Raw genomic sequence first — 22,565 nt, forward strand, 5'->3', positions numbered from 1 at the left:
CGGTGTTTAACAATTTTTTCACACAATTCTTCAATGATTCGCAATGATGTCTTTACTAAATCAATGGGTTATTTGTTGGATTGTCTTCATTGGCTAGGCTTCATTACATAACTAAGCTTAGGAAGGTTACCAAACTTGGATAGAACCATATCACACTAAGGTAGTTCATGAACTATATTCCCGAAAGAAATGCTAAGATCATACAATTTTCTAGACAAACAAAGTGCAAGTATTACATGATCCTTTGCTGTTTACATTTCTCAAATTAGCATTAGGAATAGTTTTATTTTCTTCCTTTTAATTTATCATGCATATTAATTCAAATTTTTATTTTTTATCATTGAGATTTGTAGATACTATTTACTTAACCAAAATTTCTCAATTGGGTTTGGTCGAAGAGGCTTTTACAAAGCTTTTTTCAATTTATTCATGCTCATTATGTTACACTTGCATTTTAGACCATATGTTAATAAACTTACATGAAAAATCAATTAAAATTAATTACTTTTTAAGGAAACCACAATTTTCGGCTTGTCCCACAGAATTCTAGTTTCAGTTTTATAAGTACTCATTTAGACGGGCGAGGGCATTCTATTATGGTGACAATCAGAATTCCAGTTTGGACGGAACAGAATACTTGTTCCATACAAACTCCCGGGATTAGCCCATCTACAAAAATGAATATGCTAGTTTAGCTAACATACTTCGTGAGCAGAACACAGTTTAGTAACGCATATTTCTTTTTCTTTTTTTTTTTTTTCTTTTTTTTTTTTGAATGAAGTAACGCATATTTCTACAGTTCAATTTTGGGACAACCTTACCTGCAAGAAAATTTAATAAAATTATCAAGGAGACCACTTGTGCAGCAAAAAAAAAAACAAAAAAACAAAAAAAACAAAAACAAAAACTTCGCTATTAAACACAGCAACCTCAGTATAAGCGACACAACTTTCAAAACAGCCCTCTACTTGTGGATTGAAACCGCAAAGATCCTCAAAACTCTAAAAACAATATATAATTTATCAGCACAGACAAGCACGCATATTTACAATGTCCTAATTACAGTACAAGTCATAACATAGAGAGTGAAGAGAGAGATCCACAAAATTCATTGCTCGTTTCCAACACCCAAGATGCACTGCGCTAGATGAGTCAGATACGGCTCTGCTTGGGAACTACTGCTCAACATCGGTCCAAGGCTCTGAAGTTCCGCATTGAACTCCTTCTCGAATTTTCTGCATTGCATAATACGGAAAACTATAAATATAGGTTCAAAAAAATGGGCACGTGGGTTTCAAAAAATCTAACTTACAGTATCGATTCTGTGACACTTGTATTGGCAGAACTTAGTTTTATTGCACGGCTCGGATTCCTTGACTTGTGTGTCTCGGAGGAATTTTCCGGGCTGGAAATGTCGATGGACGATGATATCAACCATTGAGTCGCTGCAGCGTATTGTAGGCAAAGTGATTTCAGCTTCTCCATTTTCTGCAAATTTGAAAGAACAATCGCTCTAATGTTGCCATGTATCCCCAATGGTTCAATAATAAGCTTTCTTAGTCTGGTCATTTTACAAAATAAATAACCAGCAACATCTATGATGAAAAGCAGAGAAATAACCAGATACCTTGACTAACTCAGGTGAAAGAAGCAAACATTCTCTGAGACACTTGTCAAGAAAAAAGTCATGGTGCTGGATAACCTGTTTAGAAAGATTATTGTAAGACAGCCTTTACATTCATACCACAAACTCGATCCTTTTTCATTTTTATAATATCCTATTTAACTCAGCTGTGATACAAAGTAAAAGGGAGTGACGCTAGAAACAAGATATAGTGTAGAACTTCAGTATGATTTACAAGTAGATATTGCATGCCTCTTTAATACATATTTCATCATTTTTTTTTTTACATTTTGAAAATAAAAATTATAATCTTATCATATAGGCTTTTAGAAAGGCGAAAAAGTATTACTTACGACTCAGAGTAGATCAGAATTAACTAATGTAAATACAGTTTGTTTTTTTCTTTTAAAGCTTATTGACTTTCAAATACTTGAACTTTTTCTTGCGCAACTTTAAAGGCGTAGGTCAATTATATATATTTTTTTAAGAAACACTGATTTTATTGCATTAATAATTGGCAAAGCCGGAAAGTGTTACAAGGCGTAGTTAGATTTTATATGCTTAATTATATTAGAACAAAAAAATATAATGAAGTTACCGTTTCAAAAATATATATATATATTAGAACAAAAAAAGATTAAAAAATATAGTAAAATTTTATTCTAGAGGTGTATACAATCGATAACGCAAAAACAAATGTGTACATTATGCTAAATCCTACAAAAGAGGTAATTAAGAAAAAGGGATAAGTAAACCTCATCTATACTCTTTGCTGTTTGAAGTCTATTATGCATAACATGCCAATTCGGTTCCAGAACCTGAAAAATGAGTACCATCAAAGGCTGTTAACAAATATAATTTACTAGATACATGCGGTTCAATCATTTACAGAATTATTTTGCAAAAATAGAGCGTAAAAGACAACCATGAGCACATAAATTATCTTAGATTTTCATAATGGAAATAGGTTTTGTACATAAGAAGATGGCAAAAGCAGTCTAAAGAATTGAAAGTAAAAAGATAAATCACCTCAAATGTTAGATAATGCAGAAGGCTGTTAATGAATTTTAGCATGCTGCGACAGAGCAATGATGATCTAGGAATGGCAGTTCCACGCATTTTGAGGCTGCGAATTCCCTACAAATTGATGATATCAGTAAAATAGAACAGGAAGAGAACGTATGTTGAATAAACCTTAAACATGCATGAAATTGAATCAAGGAATTTTCAGCCCATACTTGATGTATTTGCCATGCCCCACAAAGCTGCCGATCCACATGCTTGCAGTGAAACAGAAAGCGGAAAATCAACTGGTACTTAGCCAGGGCTTCTCTAGATATAACTATCGACAATGGCCATCGAACCTGACAGGAATAACCAGTGTTAATCAACAACAGATTACAGCCCATACCATAATAATTTACATTACTTGCACCTTGTAACTCAAAGAAAATGTCTCCAGGCCTGTTATGTTCATGGGTTCCTCGAGGTCATCACTATCAGAAATGGTTCTGCTATTGTCACTGCTAATGAGTGTGCCCAGCCTTTTAAACAATGAAGATGTTTCCTGTGACGACACCAAATAGACATTATATTAGAATTTACATTTGCACAAAAAGGTTGATACCTTAAAAGCACTTTTTTCCCACTTTGTAACTCAATCCTCCTTTTATAGGTTATTAACTAATACTAGTTTCTTCAGATGTGTACCACACAGCATGTCAAATCTTCATGGCAAGGATCGGCTACGGCAGCTGTGCTACGCAAAGCAAGGTCTAGCAGAGACTTTAAAAAAAAAAACCCAATTACGAAAGAATCATAATATAGTTCCAAGATCAGAATCTTTTTTATAATAATAATAATAATTATAATAAAATCCAAACCTGCAGTTTCTCCACAGATATATCGTCAATCTTTTTTGTAAGCTCATCCCTGGCGATATCCATAAAATGGACTAAGAAATCACCCTGTAAGACATTATTACAATTTTAGGAGTTGATTTGATTGTCGTACACTTGTATCGGAACAACATGTTGAGATATCATAAACACAAACAATCTTTTACATCATGTCTAAACCAACTTGCATTTAGTCACGATACGGTTAAACTCGCCCATTGAAAGGTTACAAAAAAAAGAGGAAAACAATCATTTATAACTATACCCAAGTCTAACATTATATATATATATATATATATATATATATATATATATATATATATATATATATATATATATATATATCAATACCTGATCAAGCAGAAGATAATGCTTTATAGATCGCAGTTTTCCCATAATATCGTACTACATATATACAACAAAAAAAAATGATACAGAGGGTTAGTTGATGAGGTATAATTGCGTAAAAAAATACGAAAGATACCGATTACCTAGATACAAAAATAAATAAATAAAATAAAGTGGGTTGGAACCATATGGATTACGCGCGGATTAAGCACATAGATAACAACTTTACGTAGGACCAAATATAGAATTTTGTGAGTTAAAAAAAAATAAATAAATAAAAAAAGCATGATTAAATCTCACCTTGTCTTTAATAAGGTTGAGGAGTTCACCACTGGCAAAATCATAGGAGGATTTTATACACTCAAGATAATGATGGTTTGTGCCAAAGCTAATGAATTTTATGTTTTCTGATACAGGGACCTATAATAAAAAAAACAAAATTCAATACCAATGATATTAAGAAATACAAATTCCACAAACTAAAAACAGATATACACAATTGTGTTGTGTAAGCATCAAGTAACCTGAACATGGTGCCCACATTCTCTCATGACATTTAGGTATTTCCCGGTTGTTAGAATTGTCCCAGCAACATTGGCAAGGAAGCTAGGAATTCCATCCTTCAGACTGTAACGCTGCCTCCAATACTTAGCATCATAATCTTGAGCCAAGCTCTCCTGAAGTATTGCAAGACTACCATGTTTACTTATTAGGTTTTTGTAAATGATGTCATGTATGCATCGTGAATTACCATACCTTTTGAAGACTTTTGTTCTCAGCAATGAAAAATTCTCCGTAAGGATCCTCAATTACCCCTTCATAGACCCACCTAATTTCGTTTCGTTTCATACAAGTGATAGAAGGAAATCATCAATCAGAAAACACTACACTGTATAATGAATAAGAATGATTAAGAAGATAACGCAGACCCAGACAACAAATAAAAGAATAATGTCATGATTTCCTTTGATTTTCGATAAATAAACTTGGATTCCGACCACTACATGTAATTATTATTCTCAATGAGCATTGGAAAAACAAGCCAAAACAACATTCTTCAGTCTAAAGGAAGATCCAACACTAGAAAACAGTTACAGTTCCATTCCAATAAAAACCTAATGATTAAATAGCTAATAATTAGAAATTATCAATTATTTCCGTTAGAAGCTAACAATTGAAGTCATATTAAACAAAAGAAAAATATTAGAAACTAATTCCTACCAAAAAAAATAATAATAGCGAACATAGCTCTATCAAACCAGTGTTGAACCATATATCAAGGCACAGTTTCCAAGTTTAGTCCAGAGATTACAATGCGACACAGCGGCGAAGCAAAAAAGATCATAGTTGACTGTTAAATTAAAAATTAGTATGTACCTCTCTAATATTCTAAGGTATGCATTGCTTGCACATTGTGTCATTTTCTCTAACAACGACCTAACAGCATTATCACCAGCCATTGCCTTAGCCTGAATATAACAAATAAAAAAGTAGATAAAATATAAACTTGAAGAAATATTCAAGGGGTTTATATACGGCTAGATAGCTAATAAAGGAAGAAACAGTGAAACACCGAATCATGTCATGCAGAAAAATTGACTGTGGCTCATTAGAAACTCAACCTGGCTCTGCAATAGGTTTAGGACTGCTGAGCCTGCAAAATTGTTAGCAGAAGCCTTCTGTACGACAGTTGATAGTGCTTGCATGGACCCCATCATTGGCTGCAACACACGGTACTCATATAACAACAACAATAACAACAACAACAACAACAACAACAACAACAACAACAATAACAGCAATTAAAATTATAATAATAATAATAAACTGAGCATCAAAAAAGTCATACCTGACAATAAAACCACAATCCTTGAAGGGAGAGTCTTCCAAGTCGAAATTGGTGTTCAAGTTGAGCAACCATGGCCTGGTAATCCTGAATGAACAAAATTAAGGGGCAATCAAGTGAAACTTATGAGAACTCGTATCATCAGCATTAGCTAATATGAATGCATAAGTGACATCGCACGAGAACAGAGTAAATAAATTTGTTGGAAATTGTAATTAATCTCTCTCCTCGTACTGTTCCTGTACACTGAAGTAGGACAAGCAAGAAGAAAAGCCCCCCTAATAAACCATTCATTCAGTTATTTATAAGCCTGGAAAATTTGTGTTCATAGTTGTTAACAGTAAAAGGATTTCTTTTGGACCACCCCACCCAACACCAAGTTTTAGAATAAAACAGGGCAAACTTTTAGCTCCTAAGATACCCTCTTCTGTACCCACTAAACCGATAACTTGGATGAAAAACAACTAAAGAGCGGTGCATTTATTAAACTAATCTTACTGAATATTACATAAAACAAACAACACCAATAAAATGAAAGGCCTGCACAACATGCCTAACCAGAGAAGAAAAACTTACTAATAGCAATGCCCTTAGAGCAGCAGCAAAGGCATGATTGACTAAGCCATTCTTAAACTGAGACCTTGATTCAGCAAATAGATCTATCACCATGAAGCTCTCACACAATGGAAACATCCTCTTGGCCAATTCCTGACCAAAAACACCAACTTAAATAACTTGCAAACTTATTCAGTTGCCAAGTACAAAATATATGGCGGCATTTGCTGCTTTAAACAAAATAACGCAACAATTCAATAGCCTCATGGTCAGAACACTCGATGTCCTCCGTTTGACTGCTTCTCAAGTAAAGTTACTCATAGTTACCTAAAGCTAATCACAATTTTAAAACGCCCACCTGAAGAGCTAAATCCATGGATGAATCGACTTGAAAGCTAAAATTATCTTCCTTTCCGTGGACCCTTTTGATGGAAATGTACCGTCCTTCAATCCCAACAAGCACAGACAATAGGTCATCGATCACAATAAGTTCCTACAGGAAACGACACAAAGCAGAGTTACATTTCCTTAATAAACACAGACTAGACTTGGAAGACTTCAAATACAACTATTCACATCAATAAAAAACCTTCAAGAGCATCGAAATTATTTACAAGATTTTACCTGAACCGAAGCGCTGTAACAGCCAATAGCCTTGTCGGATACTAAACTGCAGGAAGAAAACAAAAAGATTGAACAAAGAATAAAACTTGAACTTACAAACTCCGTCGTGTAAAACTTCTGATTCGTACTGTATGAAAGTGAAACAATGTCGCTGAGAAGAAGTCAGATACCTTAGGGAATCGACTGACATTCCCTTGGAATCGGAGAATCGCGACGTCGCTTTGACCTCCTGAAGCAAATTAAACACCCACATTCTCAGACCTCAGAATTCGAAAGAAAAAAATGAGAGGGAAAGAGGGATCGAAAGACCTGGTGAAATCGGCCAGTTAGGTAAGGTCTATCGGAGTTCCAACGGGGTGTTGAAGGGCAAGAAATCTCCATTGAAGACTGAAAGAGAAAGAGTGAATAGAACAGATCGGAGAGAAGTGAGGGAGTGAAAAAGAAAGACGATGACGATTGAAACACAAAAAAGAGCGAGTTATGTTTTTCGAAATTTTGAACTTTTATTCGTTTTAGATTATTTACTGGCAGTCATAGTAACCCAGATTTCACAAGCAGTATTCCATGCTTGGTGGATGTAATTAATCCCTAATTTTTTTATTTCATAAAAATCCGTTGTTTAATTTATCAAAGAGGAACTACCATTGTCTTCTTATATTGTTATGATGTTGTTATGTTTACATTAATATATTGCTCTAGTTATTTTTTTAAATGAGGTCGTGTAATATATTATATTCTTTGAGATACATAATTTATGTCTTGATGACAATATGGAGTATAATATATTGTTAATGGGTTTGGTTAGGATCGGGAGTGAAAATGATTTACATTTAGTGGTACCATGTCTCATTTGCGAACAGCAGTGCCATCATAGAGGTTGAAGAGGAATATGCAGCCAAAGAAGAGAAATTTAGGGGCCGTTTGGTTTAATTTTCTAAACTCGTTTTCTGTTTTTAAATTCTGTTTTCTTATTCTAATTTTTAAATTTTAAAAACAGATTTAGAATTACGTTTCAGAATATTTTAAATGTTGTTTGGTTATGTTTTCCATTTAATTGTATAGAGATAAAATAGAAAACAATTTTTCATTGTTTTCTGTTTTCTAAACAAATTTCAAAGAAAACAGAAACATGATTCTAAATCTGTTTTCTGAATTTATAACCAAACAGTTTTTCTAAAACTGTTTTCTAGAATTTAGAATCAGAAAACAGAAAAAGAGATAGAAAACATAACCAAACGGGGCCAAATGTCTCGGAAGAAGAAAAATCGGATCATGAAGAATGTTCTATTCCGATTATAGGGACTTACCCTGCACGAAATTGATTTGGTTTCCATAATACTATTGTGAATCAAGACTTTGTTTAGAGAATAGTGAGGATTTGTTATACTTAAGTAACGGTAGTTCTAAAGATGTGATTAAATAACAAGTATGAAGATCAAAGAAGAAACAAGATATGTATACAATGATCATATTAATATGTCAAATCTTGTCTTCAATATTGGAATGATGTTTTCGGATGCAAAATTTCTTAAATTGGACTTTAAGATCATGCAATCAAGATCCCCACATGTGTTTAAAATTGACAAAAAAAACGATAAAGCAGGCAAGATGTGTTGTAGTTTGTCTTACGGCAATGTTTGCATCTTTGAAAAGTGGAAGCACTTCATTTATTATTAAAACTTTGAATTAGGAGCATAGTTGTCCATTAGAATTCTCTATAAGAATATTTGAACATAATTGATTATGTAAGAAGTACTTGAATCAATTTAGTGCGGCTCCAAATTGGTCATATGAATGGTCTAGACGACGAGTGAAATAAGCTACACTAAACGACCTTTGAATGGCCGTTTTATAGAGCTAAGCCTGAGAAATTATTCACGGTTCAATGAAAATGCAATATAGAAAGCTTTAGAATTATGCCAAAGATTTGTGGAAATCCAATCATGGGTCTACAGATATGGTTAAGTGTTACCCTCTTAATCCAAATAGATATGAAATCATAAATTCATGAGGATGTATATTTGTGTGGGTGAAACAAAAAAAAGGTTAGTTAGTTAGGTGTAGGGGCGGACCCAGTAATTAAAATCGACGGTGGCCAACTATAAAATATAAAAGAATATCATATGAATTAAATTTCATAAAAAAATCGTAAAACCTGTTTGATAATACATTTAATTAAAACAAAGAGCTTCTTGATTCCAAATCACGGAAATCGTCTATTATTAAATATGTGCTAAACATCTCAACAATTTCTTTCTCGATGTTCACGAGCAAACAATCCGATAATATATCACCTTCCATCTTGTTCCGAAGTGCGGTCTTCATTATCTTCATTGTTAAAAAAATAATGTTTAATAGTAGTGGTAGAAACTGGAAGTGTGGGAATTAGAGTTAAACTTTATACACAATGAGAAATGTTCCCAATTTTCTTGTTTTCACCAACCGTTGACATACATCGAAAATCGTTGTCATCACAATAAAATCTGGAATTTTCGGACTTGATCAAAATGTTGGAGTATCATATGCAACATTGTCATATCATATTCTGCAAAGTCGTTTGAGTAAAATTTATGAACAAGCTTACATATATCATCAACTCTGAGTGTTGCACACATCTTCTTAGAATAAAAAGCTAAACTGAGAATCATCAACTCCACCATGTTATCATTAAATGTGCTATTCAATTCTTGCAGTTGAAAGTCTATCATATTATCATATTGTATAGAAAATATATATCTCAACTTTTCAACCAAATTACTCTATCCATCATCTCTAAACTTCTGTAGGAGTGACTTAGTTGTTGAAACAAGCTGCATTGCATTTAAAATATCTTGAGACTGAAGCTGCAAATCATGTTAATAATCTCTATAATTTTTCGCATGAGATACATAATGAAGACAAACTAATAAGAAGTCGTTGTCTCTAAGCTGAACCTGCTTCACCACTTTGGCTATGAGTAGTTCCATCAGCGATGATGTTCAATAACACTTCACATGTTGCACTAAACATCTTGATCAAACTAGAAATTGATTTACAGTGAGAAGTCCGAGTATCACATGCCCTTTGTAAAGAGCCTGCCTGATTTATGCATTTCCCACTTTAAAGCTCATCAATATCAAGTAAATAAGCAATATTTAATGCACGGACATCTTTAAGTTGGTCGATGCACTTACATGATGCACTAAAAATATTCACATAATCATATATTGAATTGCATGAAACTCATATCCATATATAATTTCATTCGAACCATATTTAATTACAAGAACGAATCAATTAATTAAATAAAACATCTGGCTCTGATACCACTTGTTGGTGATAAACCGGGTTGGTATCAGACACGAACAATCGTTCTGACACAAAGGGTTGTTGATTATTCACCTTATCATAATAACTGTGCGGAAAAATAATTAATTATACTATCTTAATCTAATCAATTTAATGGTTATTAAAACAAGATTGTCACGACCCAGAGCGTCGTCACCTCGCCCGCAAGCCGCGATTTGTCGAAACCAACATCACATATCCCAAGCATGTCATCATATAAGTAATAATATTTAAATAAAAATACTCAAGGCGAATATATAATTAATGAAACATATAATAAACGAAATACAACATTATTTAAATTGCGGAAATGTTTATTACAAAAGTGGTTATCAAAAATCTCGGGAAATTTTTCGTTTTTCGTTTAGAACTTAGAAGTCATATATCGACCCTTATACATACATATATATATATATATATGTACATAGAAGCTCCCGACTTTACTCATATACACGGGATATTATTCTAGGAAAGGTTGATATTATACAAAATATTATATAGAAGATTATTTCTCGAGTCAGAACCCATAGCCCGTAGGTCAAGAGATACCCGTCCCATCTCGGTTTTCCTTCTCGCTGCTTACATTGCCGTCTTGCCCTTATCTGCATTACCAATGGACATAGAACTATGAGTCGAATGACTCATAAATGGGAGTCTAACATAGGAAAGAAAAACAGTCTAATGCAGAGCATATGACGTGCGAACAAGCGTACAAGAATGCAGGATGCAGCTATCACCTAACAGTGACTAATGAGTGCGCATCCTAAAAACACTTGCCGTTCCGTAAGGTTATACACTCCTCACTGCTATAACCTCTGGTCCGACCAGAGACCATCTTTAGACTTCGAGCAACAGTCATCACCTGATCTAAGTTTTAACACTTGTCTGGGATCCATTAGTGGTACATTCTTCGTCATGACGTCAGCGCCGCTGGTCTCTGGTATAGTGAGCTCGCAAACTGCGGCCTTCACCCAATGCGACCCCAATCAAGGCAGCTCCTGTTGAGTCTTTTTAGCTAGCAATGAGCTCGCGATGCGCGACCTTCACCCATTGCTTTGAGTACTTGGCGTACGGACCGGCATGGCCCGCTAAGCACAAGTCAACGTGGGTACCACCGACACTAGCTTAATTAAAGTTTGGGTACTCTGCAGCTATTAGCGTACACGTTAAACTTGTATACGGAAGAGCGTAACGGGATAAACCCCGAAAGAACTTATCGTTTCCCTTTGATGCCCATTAAATGTTTTAAGCTGAAAGCTCGAAATGTGACTTTTGAACCCTTTACTCCCAATTGAATTCGTGAGTCTATCGCTCTTCCGTCATCTCGATTCTAACCTACTTCCTAGAGTTAGAAGAGAAAATTAACTATACACGTTGTAAATGTGGCCGGTTCAAGTTAGCGTTTGAACCTTACGGGCGTACCCGAACTAAATTTTTCAAGCAAGAGTGGCCGAAGCCTTAATTTTCAAGTTTATTCATTTTAGGGCTTTCACTTACTCTTGTTTACTAACAAATAAATGCACAAACAAACAGGGTTATCCCCTTGGTAAGAAGTTGACTTATGTATCCTCACTTACCCGGAATAATTCAACAGAAAGCTCGACGACTTTCGGCGATGTCTTGCTTTTCACGTTCTTCGAGACACTTGGCACTTGTCGAAACATCGAAAGAACTAGCATCCGGAGTTAAAAGTCCGTTAGTTATTGGATTCGAGATTACTTGAAGAAGATAGGTTTCGTTGTCGGGATTAGATTCGAGTCGGTTCGGAATTCGAGAATTTAATTCATTATTCTCCGGTTTTTCGGAAGTTAAACTTATTTAAGACTCCGTACTTTCGTCTCAAAAATTATACGAAATAAAAGTCAGCAATATAATTATGAGTCTTAAATAAACTAGTTAATCTGAATCAAAATAACCGAGAATTCCAAAACGAATAATTAAATTAAATTCTTAAACGTTTTTAAAAAATAATCATAAATTATTTATTTAAATAAAGGAAATACGCTACATAATGAAATTAACGATTCAATTCCAAGAGTATTTAAATGCTACAAGCGAGTAATACACTCACGAGTTAATCGAGCTTTAACTTTAATAACTCTTTTCTCGAAAACTTTGAATTCCGGCTTCGTTGCCTTCGACTCTGGTTCCCGCTCGTCCGTCTAAATCTGTAATCAAGTTGCGGAATCCGATAACAAGTCAATTTCATAATTTCAAACTCATATCAATCCTGAAATCCGAATCCCGACATTTCGACCCAAACCCAACGTTTCCAATTCAACTCGACAAACAACCATAACCATAACACACACATACACGGCCTAAATCAAGCCTACGACCAAAATCAAACACACCGCCAAATTACTAGTTCATCACCAAAATTCCCAATAAAAACAGTTTACATACAACTTCAAACGCCAAAAACGTACCTACAATATCAACACATCATTTCAGAATTCCCAGCCGAAAAGCCCTCCAAAACCACACGGCCAAAACGAAATAACCAATGAAATTCGTCCAAAAATTAAACACCACTCAAACAGTAATTCGCAACCAATACCCAAACACTAAACATGTTCAAAAACGTCATAAGATCATCAATCAATCCTCAAAAATCCAAAAGTCCAAAATTCAAATCTCCAAACCCTAGATTATGAAATTTTTGGCCAAATTCAATCCAAACCAAGAAATCCAAAATCAATCCTCCAATACAAGCCATTAATAACATCAGTCGAGCTCAATGAACAAACAAAACCAACCAAGTTTGCGACATACGCGTTTGGGGATACCCGTCCAAAGTGAGTTCCACAAGAAAAGAAACTAGACCTTAGGACTATTAATGGGAATTTCATTGGATATTCCAAAAAGTCTAAAGGTTATAGATTATATTGTCCATCTCACAGTACTAGGATTGTGGAATCAAGAAATGCTAAATTTCTTGATGATGACTTGATTAGTATGAGTGACCAACTGCATGACTCAGTCTCTGCATTAGATCACAATGAAGCTCGACCTTCTAGTTCAAGTGATAGACTGATTATTATACACATTCCTCAAGCTCAATCGTGTATAAGATAATCAGTTGTCAAAATTCCACAAGTTAATAATGTTGATTCTTTAGATCAAGTTGCTGATCAATATCATGTTGAACAAAAAATCGAACAAGTGATTGAACAACAAAATCCTCAAGAGAATGATGAAGCAACATTAAGAAGATCTACTAGAGTTAGAAGATCAACAATCCCTAGTGATTATGAAGTGTGTCTGCAAGAAATGGACAGCAACATTGGAGCCAAGAATGATCTCTAGATGTTTTCAAAAGATTTAATCTAACTTGTGGCACATGGCCATGATTGATGAGATGAACTCTATGGTAACTAATCAAGTCTGGGATCTCGTTGAGTTGCCTGATGGTGTAAAAGTCATTAGATGCAAATAGATCTTTATTAAACCAAGAAAGACTCGCAAGGCGACATCGAGAGACAGAAGTCAAGACTTGTAGCCAAAAGGTTTACTTAAGGAAAAGGTATAGATTACACAGATACATTTTCTATTGTACCAAAGAAAGATTCTATTCGAACGATTATGACATTGTTAGCTCACTTCAATTTTGAGCTTCATCAAATGGATGCGAAAACGGAATTCCTTAATGGAGATCTAGAGGAAGAGGTCTACATGAAACAACCCGAAAGATTCTCCTCTAGTGACGGTGAGCATTTAGTTTGCAAGCTTAACAAATCCATTTACGGTTTGAAACAAGCCTCCCACCAATGGTATTTAAAGTTCCATGATGTCATCACTTCATTCGGTTTCGAAGAGAACGTCATTGATCAATGTATATACCAAAAGGTTGGTGGGAGTAAGATATGTTTCCTTGTTTTATATGTGGATGATATTTTGCTAACAACTAATGATAATGGATGTAAGATGTGAAACAATTTCTTTAAAAGAACTTTGATATGAAAGATATGGGTGAGGCATCTTATCTCATTGGCATTAAGATCCACAGGGAAAGATCACGGGGCATTTTGGGTTTGTCTCAAGAGACCTATATCAACAAAGTTCTAGAGAAATTTCGGATGAAAGATTGTTCACCAAGTGTAGCTCCTATCATGAACGACAACAAATTCAGCTTGGATCGATGTCCAAAGAATGACCATGAATGGAAAAAATGAAGGATATCCATATGCTTCCGCTTTAGGAAGCCTTATGTGTGCTCAAGTTTGTACCAGACCTGACATTGCACATGTTGTTGGAGAATTGGGTAGATATCAGAGTAACCCAGGTCTTGACCACTGGAAAACTGCAAAGAAGGTTATGAGTTACATTCAAGGAACAGAGGACTACATGCTTATGTTCAGACGGACCGATAAATTGGAGGTGGTTGGCTACTCTGACGCTGACTTCGCTGGCTCCATGGATTCAAGAAAATTCACTTCATGATATGATTTTATGCTAGCTAGCGGAGCCGTGTCTTGGAGAAGCACCAAGAAGACATTGACTGCTACTTCCACTATGGAAGCTGAGTTTGTATCTTGTTTTGAAGTTACATCACACGGTGTTTGGCTGAAGATTTTCATATCTGGACTTAGAGTTGTCAGCTCTATTTCTAGACCGCTAGAGTTGTATTATTACAACTTAGTTCCTATTTTTATGGCTAAGAATAACAAAAATGGAAGTCAAAGCAAGCACATCGACATCAAGTATCTAGCCATAAGAGAACGTGTTAAATATGATAAAGTGATCATCCAACACATTAGATTTGTTTTGATGATTGCCGATCCTTTAACTAAAGCCATGCCACCAAAGAAATTTAAGGATCATGTAGAAAACATGGGACTTAGCTCCATGATGTAATCTTTCGTTGTACATTACTTTTATTTTAATAAATTCGTATTTTAGTTTGATAATTTCTCATATAGTTGTGCACATTCATTTTAATTTATCGAGAAATATCGTTTCAGTGGACCTAGAATAAATATATGGTTTATTCACTAAAAAATAAAAGGTCTATCGAGTTGAGAGACTTGAAATATTGTAATACGTGGAAGATAATATTCGCTCATAGAGAACTTACCGCCATGATTCATATATTTTGTTTTTTTGTAAATTTTTGAGCTTATATGAAACAAGTGGGAGAATGTAATAATATTTTCTTTAAATACGGTATTAATGAAGAAATATTATCTACATTATAATGGTCCATATATATTAAGTTGACCAACTAATTAATGGACAAAATTGTGCTCGAATAAATTGACAAAATCAAGAAATTACCTACAATGATGGAATTGTGATTTTTCTCATTGATGACTATACGGCTATAAATACAAACGTTTTGGGGTCCCTAAGCTCAGTCACACATTGAGTAACCAAAACCATCTCGGGGAGAGCGAGAGCTTAGCAGAACCGCGAAATAACTCGCCATAATCGGAGTCCGAAACTCGTCGAAAAACACAACAATGACCGAAAGTAAGTCAATCTTTTTCTCTTCCATTTTTACGTGTTCATATTATTAGAACATTTTTAGTATGTGTAAAAACTAAAAGTACTTACAATGACTCCTCGTGAAGATTTACTATCTAATGACATAAGATTTTACATAGAGAAAACCAAACTTGTATTTTATTAACAAAATCAATCAAAAACTCAAAATTGAGAAAATCAATCAGAGGCGAAACGAAAATCAAAAGTCAAACTCTAAAGACACTGAACAAATTCACATGTCTAGAATGAATTATTTAAGCATAAGAAAATTCATTTTTCTTGCTTCCCTATTTCATTATACATTACTCCATTTTTTACAAAGTGTGAGTTTACCTTACTCTCTCATGTTGTTTCATAATAGATCATTAGTTGCCTTCTCCTCATTGAATGTAACACTTTTATTAATGAGATTTGTAAGTAACTAGCCTCTTTATAGAGGGAAGCTTAAAATAATAGCCTAACTATTCAATTATTTAAGAAAATAGCCAAAACTAATTAGAGTTTCCAAAATTACCCTTTTTCTCCCAATTCACCTCTCATTCTTCTCAGTAGACACGTTCCTAAAATTGATTGAATATGGCTATGAAGAAGAAGAGAAAGGACGGCAAATCTCAGGCGAGCTCGAGGGATGTCTTCCTGATCGAGGCTCTTCTCTCGCCCGCGCTTCATCAGCGGGTTCATCCGCCAGAACGAGAGCGGCGAAGGAGGATCGCGGCAAGAAACTCTCTGGCCTCGGCTAGGGTTTCGGCGAGGACGCGGAGGAGGGAGAGAGGGACGACGATTAGGGTTTCGGTGAGGCCTTGGCGAAGGGGCTCGGACCAGAAGGACTCTAGGGTTTGTTGGATTCCTCGGAGCGGGATCGAGCAGAGAACCGCCCAATGGATCGGACGGAGGTATTGTTCTAGAAGCTTCGAGAGACCGAAGAGGACGAAGATCGCGAGCCCGAGCCCCGCGTGAGCCATCGCGGTGCACAGAGCGAGTCGAAATTGGGGTCCGATGATGACGTGGCAGAGAGAGAAGGATCTCGTTCCGGCGAAGCCTGAATCGCGATTCCGACGAATAGATCTGTTTGTCCGGTGTCTCAATTTCACGATTCTAAGGTCGATTCTCTTAACACTCGTAGCGTGTTCTTCAATCGCTTCGCTATTTTAGGGTTCTAGGGTTTCTGACCAGTGATGAAGTCCGAAACCCCGATCCCCTTTCGATTAACGTTCGTTTCTCCTTGCATTTGTTTCAGATCTAGAGGTTACCTCGACGAAGACGTCGTTTTCGACTCGATCTGCTAAAGCATCTCAGTTTAGGGTTTTCATGTTGTGACAAAAAAGCTTCTAAATCAAATACTGATCTTGTTTGTATGTATCTGTATTCCTGTAAAGAGAGAGATAAAAACCGGTGTCTCTTACGAACCAGAGCTTGTATCCTAGGGTTTTGAAAAACTCCTCGAGGTCTTTGTATTCTCAATCCATTAGGTTAATATTGATCGTTTTATCTCTCTGTCTGAGTTTGGTTTGTTGGATTGGAAGAGAAGAAGAAGAAAAAAATGTCGATTTTACCAAAAGGCGATTCGATCGAGATCCGAGAGGTATGGAACGAGAACCTGGAAGAAGAGTTCGCAATGATTCGCGATATCGTTGAAAAGTACAACTACGTGATCGAGAAGCTCTTTCCCGGGGCCATCATGAATTCTAAAAAAAAAGTGGGTTCTTTCTGTTTTCAGTGGTCGAATAACACTCCAATTGAAAATAGGATTTACTGTTATATTTACCATAGAAACGAATGATTTACTTAATGATTAATATGATTTACTATCGGATTTACTTACTCGATTGTTCACGAAAATAATTAGTAAATCGTATTTACTGCTAGATTAGTAAATCGTATAAAGAGATGAGCGATATAAAGAGAAGAGCGATATAACAGTAAATCGGATTTACTATTATATTTACCATAGAAACGAATGATTTACTCAATGGTTAATATGATTTACTGTCGGATTTGTAGTCCTCGATTGTTCACGGAAATAATTAGTAAATCGTATTTACTGTTAGATTAACTAGTCATATTTACCATAGAAACGAATGATTTACTCAATGATTAATATGATTTACTGTCGGATTGTTAGTCCTCGATTATTCACGGAAATAATTAGTAAATCGTATTTACTGTTAGATTAACCAAGTCCTCATCTCTGATACTTTTCCTGTTAGTTTAACTACAAAATGTTACGGTAAATAAAATTTACTTTTGTTCTTGTTACGGTAAATAATATTTACTGTTGTTCTTATTACGGTAAATAATATTTACTATTGTTCTTGTTACGGTAAATAATATTTACTATTGTTCTTGTTACGGTAAATAAGATTTACTATTATTCTTGTTACGACAAATAAGATTTAATATAGTTTTTGTTATTGTTAATTAGATTTACTAATTTTTCTGTTATAGATAATATTATTTACTATGATAGTTAATAATATTGACCTAAGGGTATAATTGGAATATTGGAAAGTTGTCATGATAAATTGGCTATTTTCCTAAATATGTTAATAGTTTGGCTATAATTTTAAAGTAGGGGTGTCATTTTGGCTAGTTCTTTAGCCGGCCCTTTATTAATTAATGTTTTATTATTCCAAGCAAGGTTTCAAATGTCGTTTTCGTTGTCGTTTCGAGACTCTTGATTTACGAAAAATCGACACACCGACGGAAAATTGAACGGAAAAATGTGGAAAAGGGCAATTAATATGCCGTTTTCGATGGAAAACCGACAAGCCGATGGAAAACCGAACGGAAAAAATGTGGCATAATATATTAAAAAATACATATATATATATATATATATATATATATATATATCTTCAATTTTAAATTTGTAAAATATATGGTACTTAATATATGTATGATATTTATTTAAAAGTTTATGACAATGTATATATTATATCTTTAAAAGTTTAATTATATGTATGTCAAATATATTTATTTTTTTATACAATATATATATTCATTTACTCTATATATATATTCATATATGTATTTATACATTTATTTAAGAGAACAAATAAATAATGTAATAAAATAATTTATATATATGTGTTTGTAAATATGTGTGTTCATTTAAAATATATAAATAATATTTTCAATTAATAATATCTATTGTTTATATTTTTTTTACTTTAATATTATTAATACATAATACTGTATAATATAATATATTTAATGTAGGGTGGTGTAATTGTACTAGAGTCTAGATTCATTGAAAATATGAAATGATGTATTGGAAATATCGAAACGAATGGGAAATAATAAACTAATATTATTTGTACCGTCAAATTAAAAAAAAAATCTATCTCTCTCTTGCTAACTCTCCATTTTCCCACTCAAAAGCAATATCAATGAGTCACTAGAACTTGTACCGTCAAATTAAAAAAAAAACTGCTACACTAGTACACTGCTACACTAATATTACATATTTATTTATTAAAAATAATTATTTTTCGAAAAAGCTAACAAAGTACAAACTCAATTTCTCAACCATCGTTTACTTTATCTCTCCCATCATTTTCTCACTCATTTTATCTTCTTCTTCACCATTTCTTCTCCACCATTTTTTTACAGAGACAAGAAACATAACATACATCTCTCTCTCTCTCTCTCTCTCTCTCTCTCTCTCTCTTAAACAAATCTCGCCGATTTTCTCCGATCGCCGCCGATATTTTGTGGAAATCACCTTGAGCTTGTCCGATTATTGCCGATTAGCAACGAATGTCGCCGAAAGTCGCCAAAAATTTGACGTCGTCTCAGCTTGGAAGGTCCGGTCCGATAATCGTCTCTTCCTCGCCGCTGGTCATTTAGTGTGGAAACGACACGTCGCGAAATTAGAACGACAAAAAGTGAAAAAACAACATCAAGATGATTTTGTTTTGTAAAGGTATATCTCCAACCAATTAAGTTAATTACTTGAAGGAATGTAATGAACTAACATTTGAAACTAGGTTAGGAGGGTTGCGCCAGGCCCAAGCTGTAGTGCAAGGCATGGGCGACGCTCGAGGTCCCCAGCAGCAAGCTACTGTGGCGGGCACTCACCCTTAAAAAATTAATTTAATATCGTGTGGGCCAATGGCCCACATATCAGATATTAAACTGATAAGAACAGATACTACACTTGATCTTAGCCAAAAGGCCGAGAAAGGTATGAGTAGAAATGAAAACTGCATTGTAATTTATATCTCATCTCCTTCTCATTTACCTATACGCTTAGCGATGTGGGATTGTTTCTAAGGGTTTATTAGCCTAACTCTTGTTTTTAGTTTTTAGTTTTACACTTCATTACAATATTTCGAAAATGTAAAGAAAACGTGAAGGCTTTATTGGATGAAGTGATGAACTACCTGCTTTGCTTGTGATTTTTTTTTTTTACATACATAAATACGGTTTTACTACAAAACTATCACTTTTTTTCTCTTTGAACGGTTTTGCCATCATGTAGAATGCGAGTGCAGCTGCTAATAATCCGAATACTTGTGTAGAGTAATTTTTTAAAAAAAAACTTGTGTAGAGTATTGCAAAAGCATCATCATCAACAATCTATCAAATTACAAAAACTCATCAATAAAACATAGTCAACAGAACCAAATGGATCCTAATACAATTGAATTTTAGCTAATGGGGAACTCAGTACCCTTTTCTTTATCTAGTTACTGAATGTTTTCACTATAACCACACTTGCTTCACGAAACATTACAACCTCAAAGTCAACTAAAAAAGTACCAGCATGAATCAACACCAAAGGGCTAATTGACATGTTTGTAATCCAGGCCCAAAGAAAAGATATGAAAGAAGATAATCCAAAATTTTACAAGACTTCATGAGAAAAGGTGGAGCCACAATCAAGTAAATGAAATGGTAACCATATTCTCTTTCTATCAGCAATCTATAAGAGCCTTGGATTTCATTCTAACTCTCTCTTCCTCCTATTTCACAAACTAGAATAACAAACATCAATTTTCCGGTGCCCCAAAAAAAAAAAAAAAAAAAAAAAGTCCTAACTTCCGAGTTTGAAAGCATCGACGAAAAGCCCTAAGCAAACACCGGCTTTCCAAAAGTTGACCATCTCCACGAAAGACTGCAACCTGGAGGTGGAAACAGAGGGTGGCTTTCTGTACATAAGCACGCCGATGCCTTCAATGGCGGCCACCACTACTCCGGCGACCAGAACGTCCCAATCTCCGGTCTGGCCGAGAATCGTGGCCAAGGCATTCGCGGTGTAGAAGCCCAGCAGAACAAGAAACACCTTCATCGGAAAGTTCTTCCTCGCCGCCCTCAGCTTCTCCAATAGCTGCCTGCCACCTGCCCCCACTATCCGGCCCAAACGGGTCTGGCCCAAGTTGGGCCCACCTCCTTCCTGCTCGCTGTTCCCGCTCCCCGAAAGCCCATCCGTGTTCAACGCAAAACCTAGTCTCCACCGATGTCTCATCGTCCTAAGACATTAAAGACATTCCAGGAGAGTTCTTAGAGCCCGAGAGTGATGAGCTATATGAAGGTTTGTTGTTGTTATGTACCTTGTTCGGGGAAAACGTGCCGACTTTAATAGGATGCTTGTACTCGACTCTGCATTAAAGCTTGGGTCACAGTGTGGTCTATAGTGATTGCACGTTGAGATAGTCGTGGGTGATCTCTCGTGGGCTTCGTTCTCCATTGTTGTAAAGCGCATCATGGTCATTGTTTGGCATGCCATGACCTGAAGAACACACAACATTTCAATGTGGAACTTCAGCTTCGAGAAGAGCATATTAAAGCAATAACCCTTTTTGCTAATTCGAGAAAGTTAAGATCACAGTTGAGAGTTGAGATTGTTTTTTCTAAATAAAATAGAGGAAACAAAAGCTGTATCAGGAAAGAAAAAGGAAAAACTCGTTCCGGAAAAACAGAACCAGAGCTGAGTTTGAGACTTGAGACAACTAAAATAGGATCAGTATATCCATCTGCGAACAGCTCATTCATCATAACGATTTGGTATCAGATTGACTAGAAAATCCAATCCAACACACAATTCTCTTTCACGTTCATTTTCATGATTATTCTTCATTATTCCTTCAGCCGTCATAGGCCTAAGCGCAAAAGGCTTACATTGTTTCGGTTTCAGAGATTAAAGCTGGAAAAATGAATCCATAGTCAAATCTGGAGAATTTAGTTCCGTTACTAATACAACCAATGCGAGAAAAAATTCGGTCACCACTGAAAAACTTACAGAGCATAAAACTCAGATAGAACGAAGAAGAAATCCGATAAACTAACTGGAAAATAATCTAAATAAAACAGGAAAGCATGTGATACCTCTGGAAAGGAGGCCAATCAAATCCAGTGATGAAAATTTAAGCAACTCGTTGTCACCAAGTAGTTCATGAATGGGCTCCGCTCAGTGAGAGACGAACATTGTCATCAGATTAATGATGTGCCTGAAATTATACATTTCTCTCCTCTGCGCTGCTCGTGAGTTTCGTTCTTCCCGGAGAGAGAGAGAGGCTTGCCATTTCAGTGGACTAAAATGACCAAATCTCTGTCAACTTTCAGCTTTTCTACCCAATACGCATATGCCACGTATAAATCTGTCGTATCAGAAGGAAAAAAAAAACGACTTGACGATAAAGCCTAATTTTAGTAAACGAAAACAAGCTAGTACATATGAAGTTGAGAAAATTATAAGAAAAATCGACAAATGTTTTATGTCATATTGATTGTCTTGATATTTGTAAGTTTTTTCAAATTTGTGTGTATAAAAAAATAAAAAAAGCTATGAAATTTTCTAACAATTTCATTGTTCATTATTTTTAATTCTGAGATTTGCAATATGTTATTGGAT

General features: G+C 35.0%; 2 protein-coding genes and 1 non-coding gene across 3 annotated transcripts; all 3 read right to left on the reverse strand.

The window, feature by feature from the left end:
- Nucleotides 1–892: 892 nt before the first annotated feature.
- On the reverse strand, nucleotides 893–7,402 carry LOC149380778 (Spc97 / Spc98 family of spindle pole body (SBP) component). The gene is made up of 21 exons (XM_089601848.1): nucleotides 7,205–7,402; nucleotides 7,066–7,124; nucleotides 6,896–6,941; nucleotides 6,630–6,764; nucleotides 6,293–6,424; nucleotides 5,720–5,803; nucleotides 5,493–5,591; nucleotides 5,248–5,339; nucleotides 4,627–4,699; nucleotides 4,395–4,547; nucleotides 4,171–4,290; nucleotides 3,874–3,927; nucleotides 3,508–3,591; nucleotides 3,335–3,409; nucleotides 3,060–3,191; nucleotides 2,863–2,988; nucleotides 2,654–2,761; nucleotides 2,380–2,442; nucleotides 1,628–1,702; nucleotides 1,313–1,488; nucleotides 893–1,235 (listed from the first exon to the last, which is right to left on the reverse strand). Exons 1-21 carry the CDS (start codon nucleotides 7,274–7,276, stop codon nucleotides 1,109–1,111), a joined length of 2,085 nt encoding a protein of 694 aa, XP_089457974.1. The 5' UTR covers nucleotides 7,277–7,402; the 3' UTR covers nucleotides 893–1,108.
- Nucleotides 7,403–19,703: 12,301 nt separating this feature from the next.
- On the reverse strand, nucleotides 19,704–19,899 carry LOC149380779 (U2 spliceosomal RNA). Its single transcript, XR_016293987.1, has one exon. It is a non-coding gene; the product is annotated as a U2 spliceosomal RNA (small nuclear RNA).
- A 558-nt stretch (nucleotides 19,900–20,457) lies between these two features.
- Nucleotides 20,458–22,261, reverse strand: NPQ7 (antigen receptor-like protein (DUF565)). The gene is made up of 3 exons (XM_089630002.1): nucleotides 22,040–22,261; nucleotides 21,265–21,443; nucleotides 20,458–21,183 (listed from the first exon to the last, which is right to left on the reverse strand). The coding sequence occupies exons 2-3, from the start codon at nucleotides 21,438–21,440 to the stop codon at nucleotides 20,748–20,750; spliced, it is 612 nt and encodes a 203-aa protein (XP_089486128.1). The 5' UTR covers nucleotides 21,441–21,443; nucleotides 22,040–22,261; the 3' UTR covers nucleotides 20,458–20,747.
- Between the last annotated feature and the right edge of the window lie 304 nt (nucleotides 22,262–22,565).

This window comes from Urtica dioica, chromosome 11, assembly GCF_054948205.1.
Source record: "Urtica dioica subsp. dioica isolate 48M chromosome 11, U.dioica_male_clone48M_v1_H2, whole genome shotgun sequence".
In the NCBI taxonomy this organism is placed as follows: domain Eukaryota; kingdom Viridiplantae; phylum Streptophyta; class Magnoliopsida; order Rosales; family Urticaceae; genus Urtica; species Urtica dioica.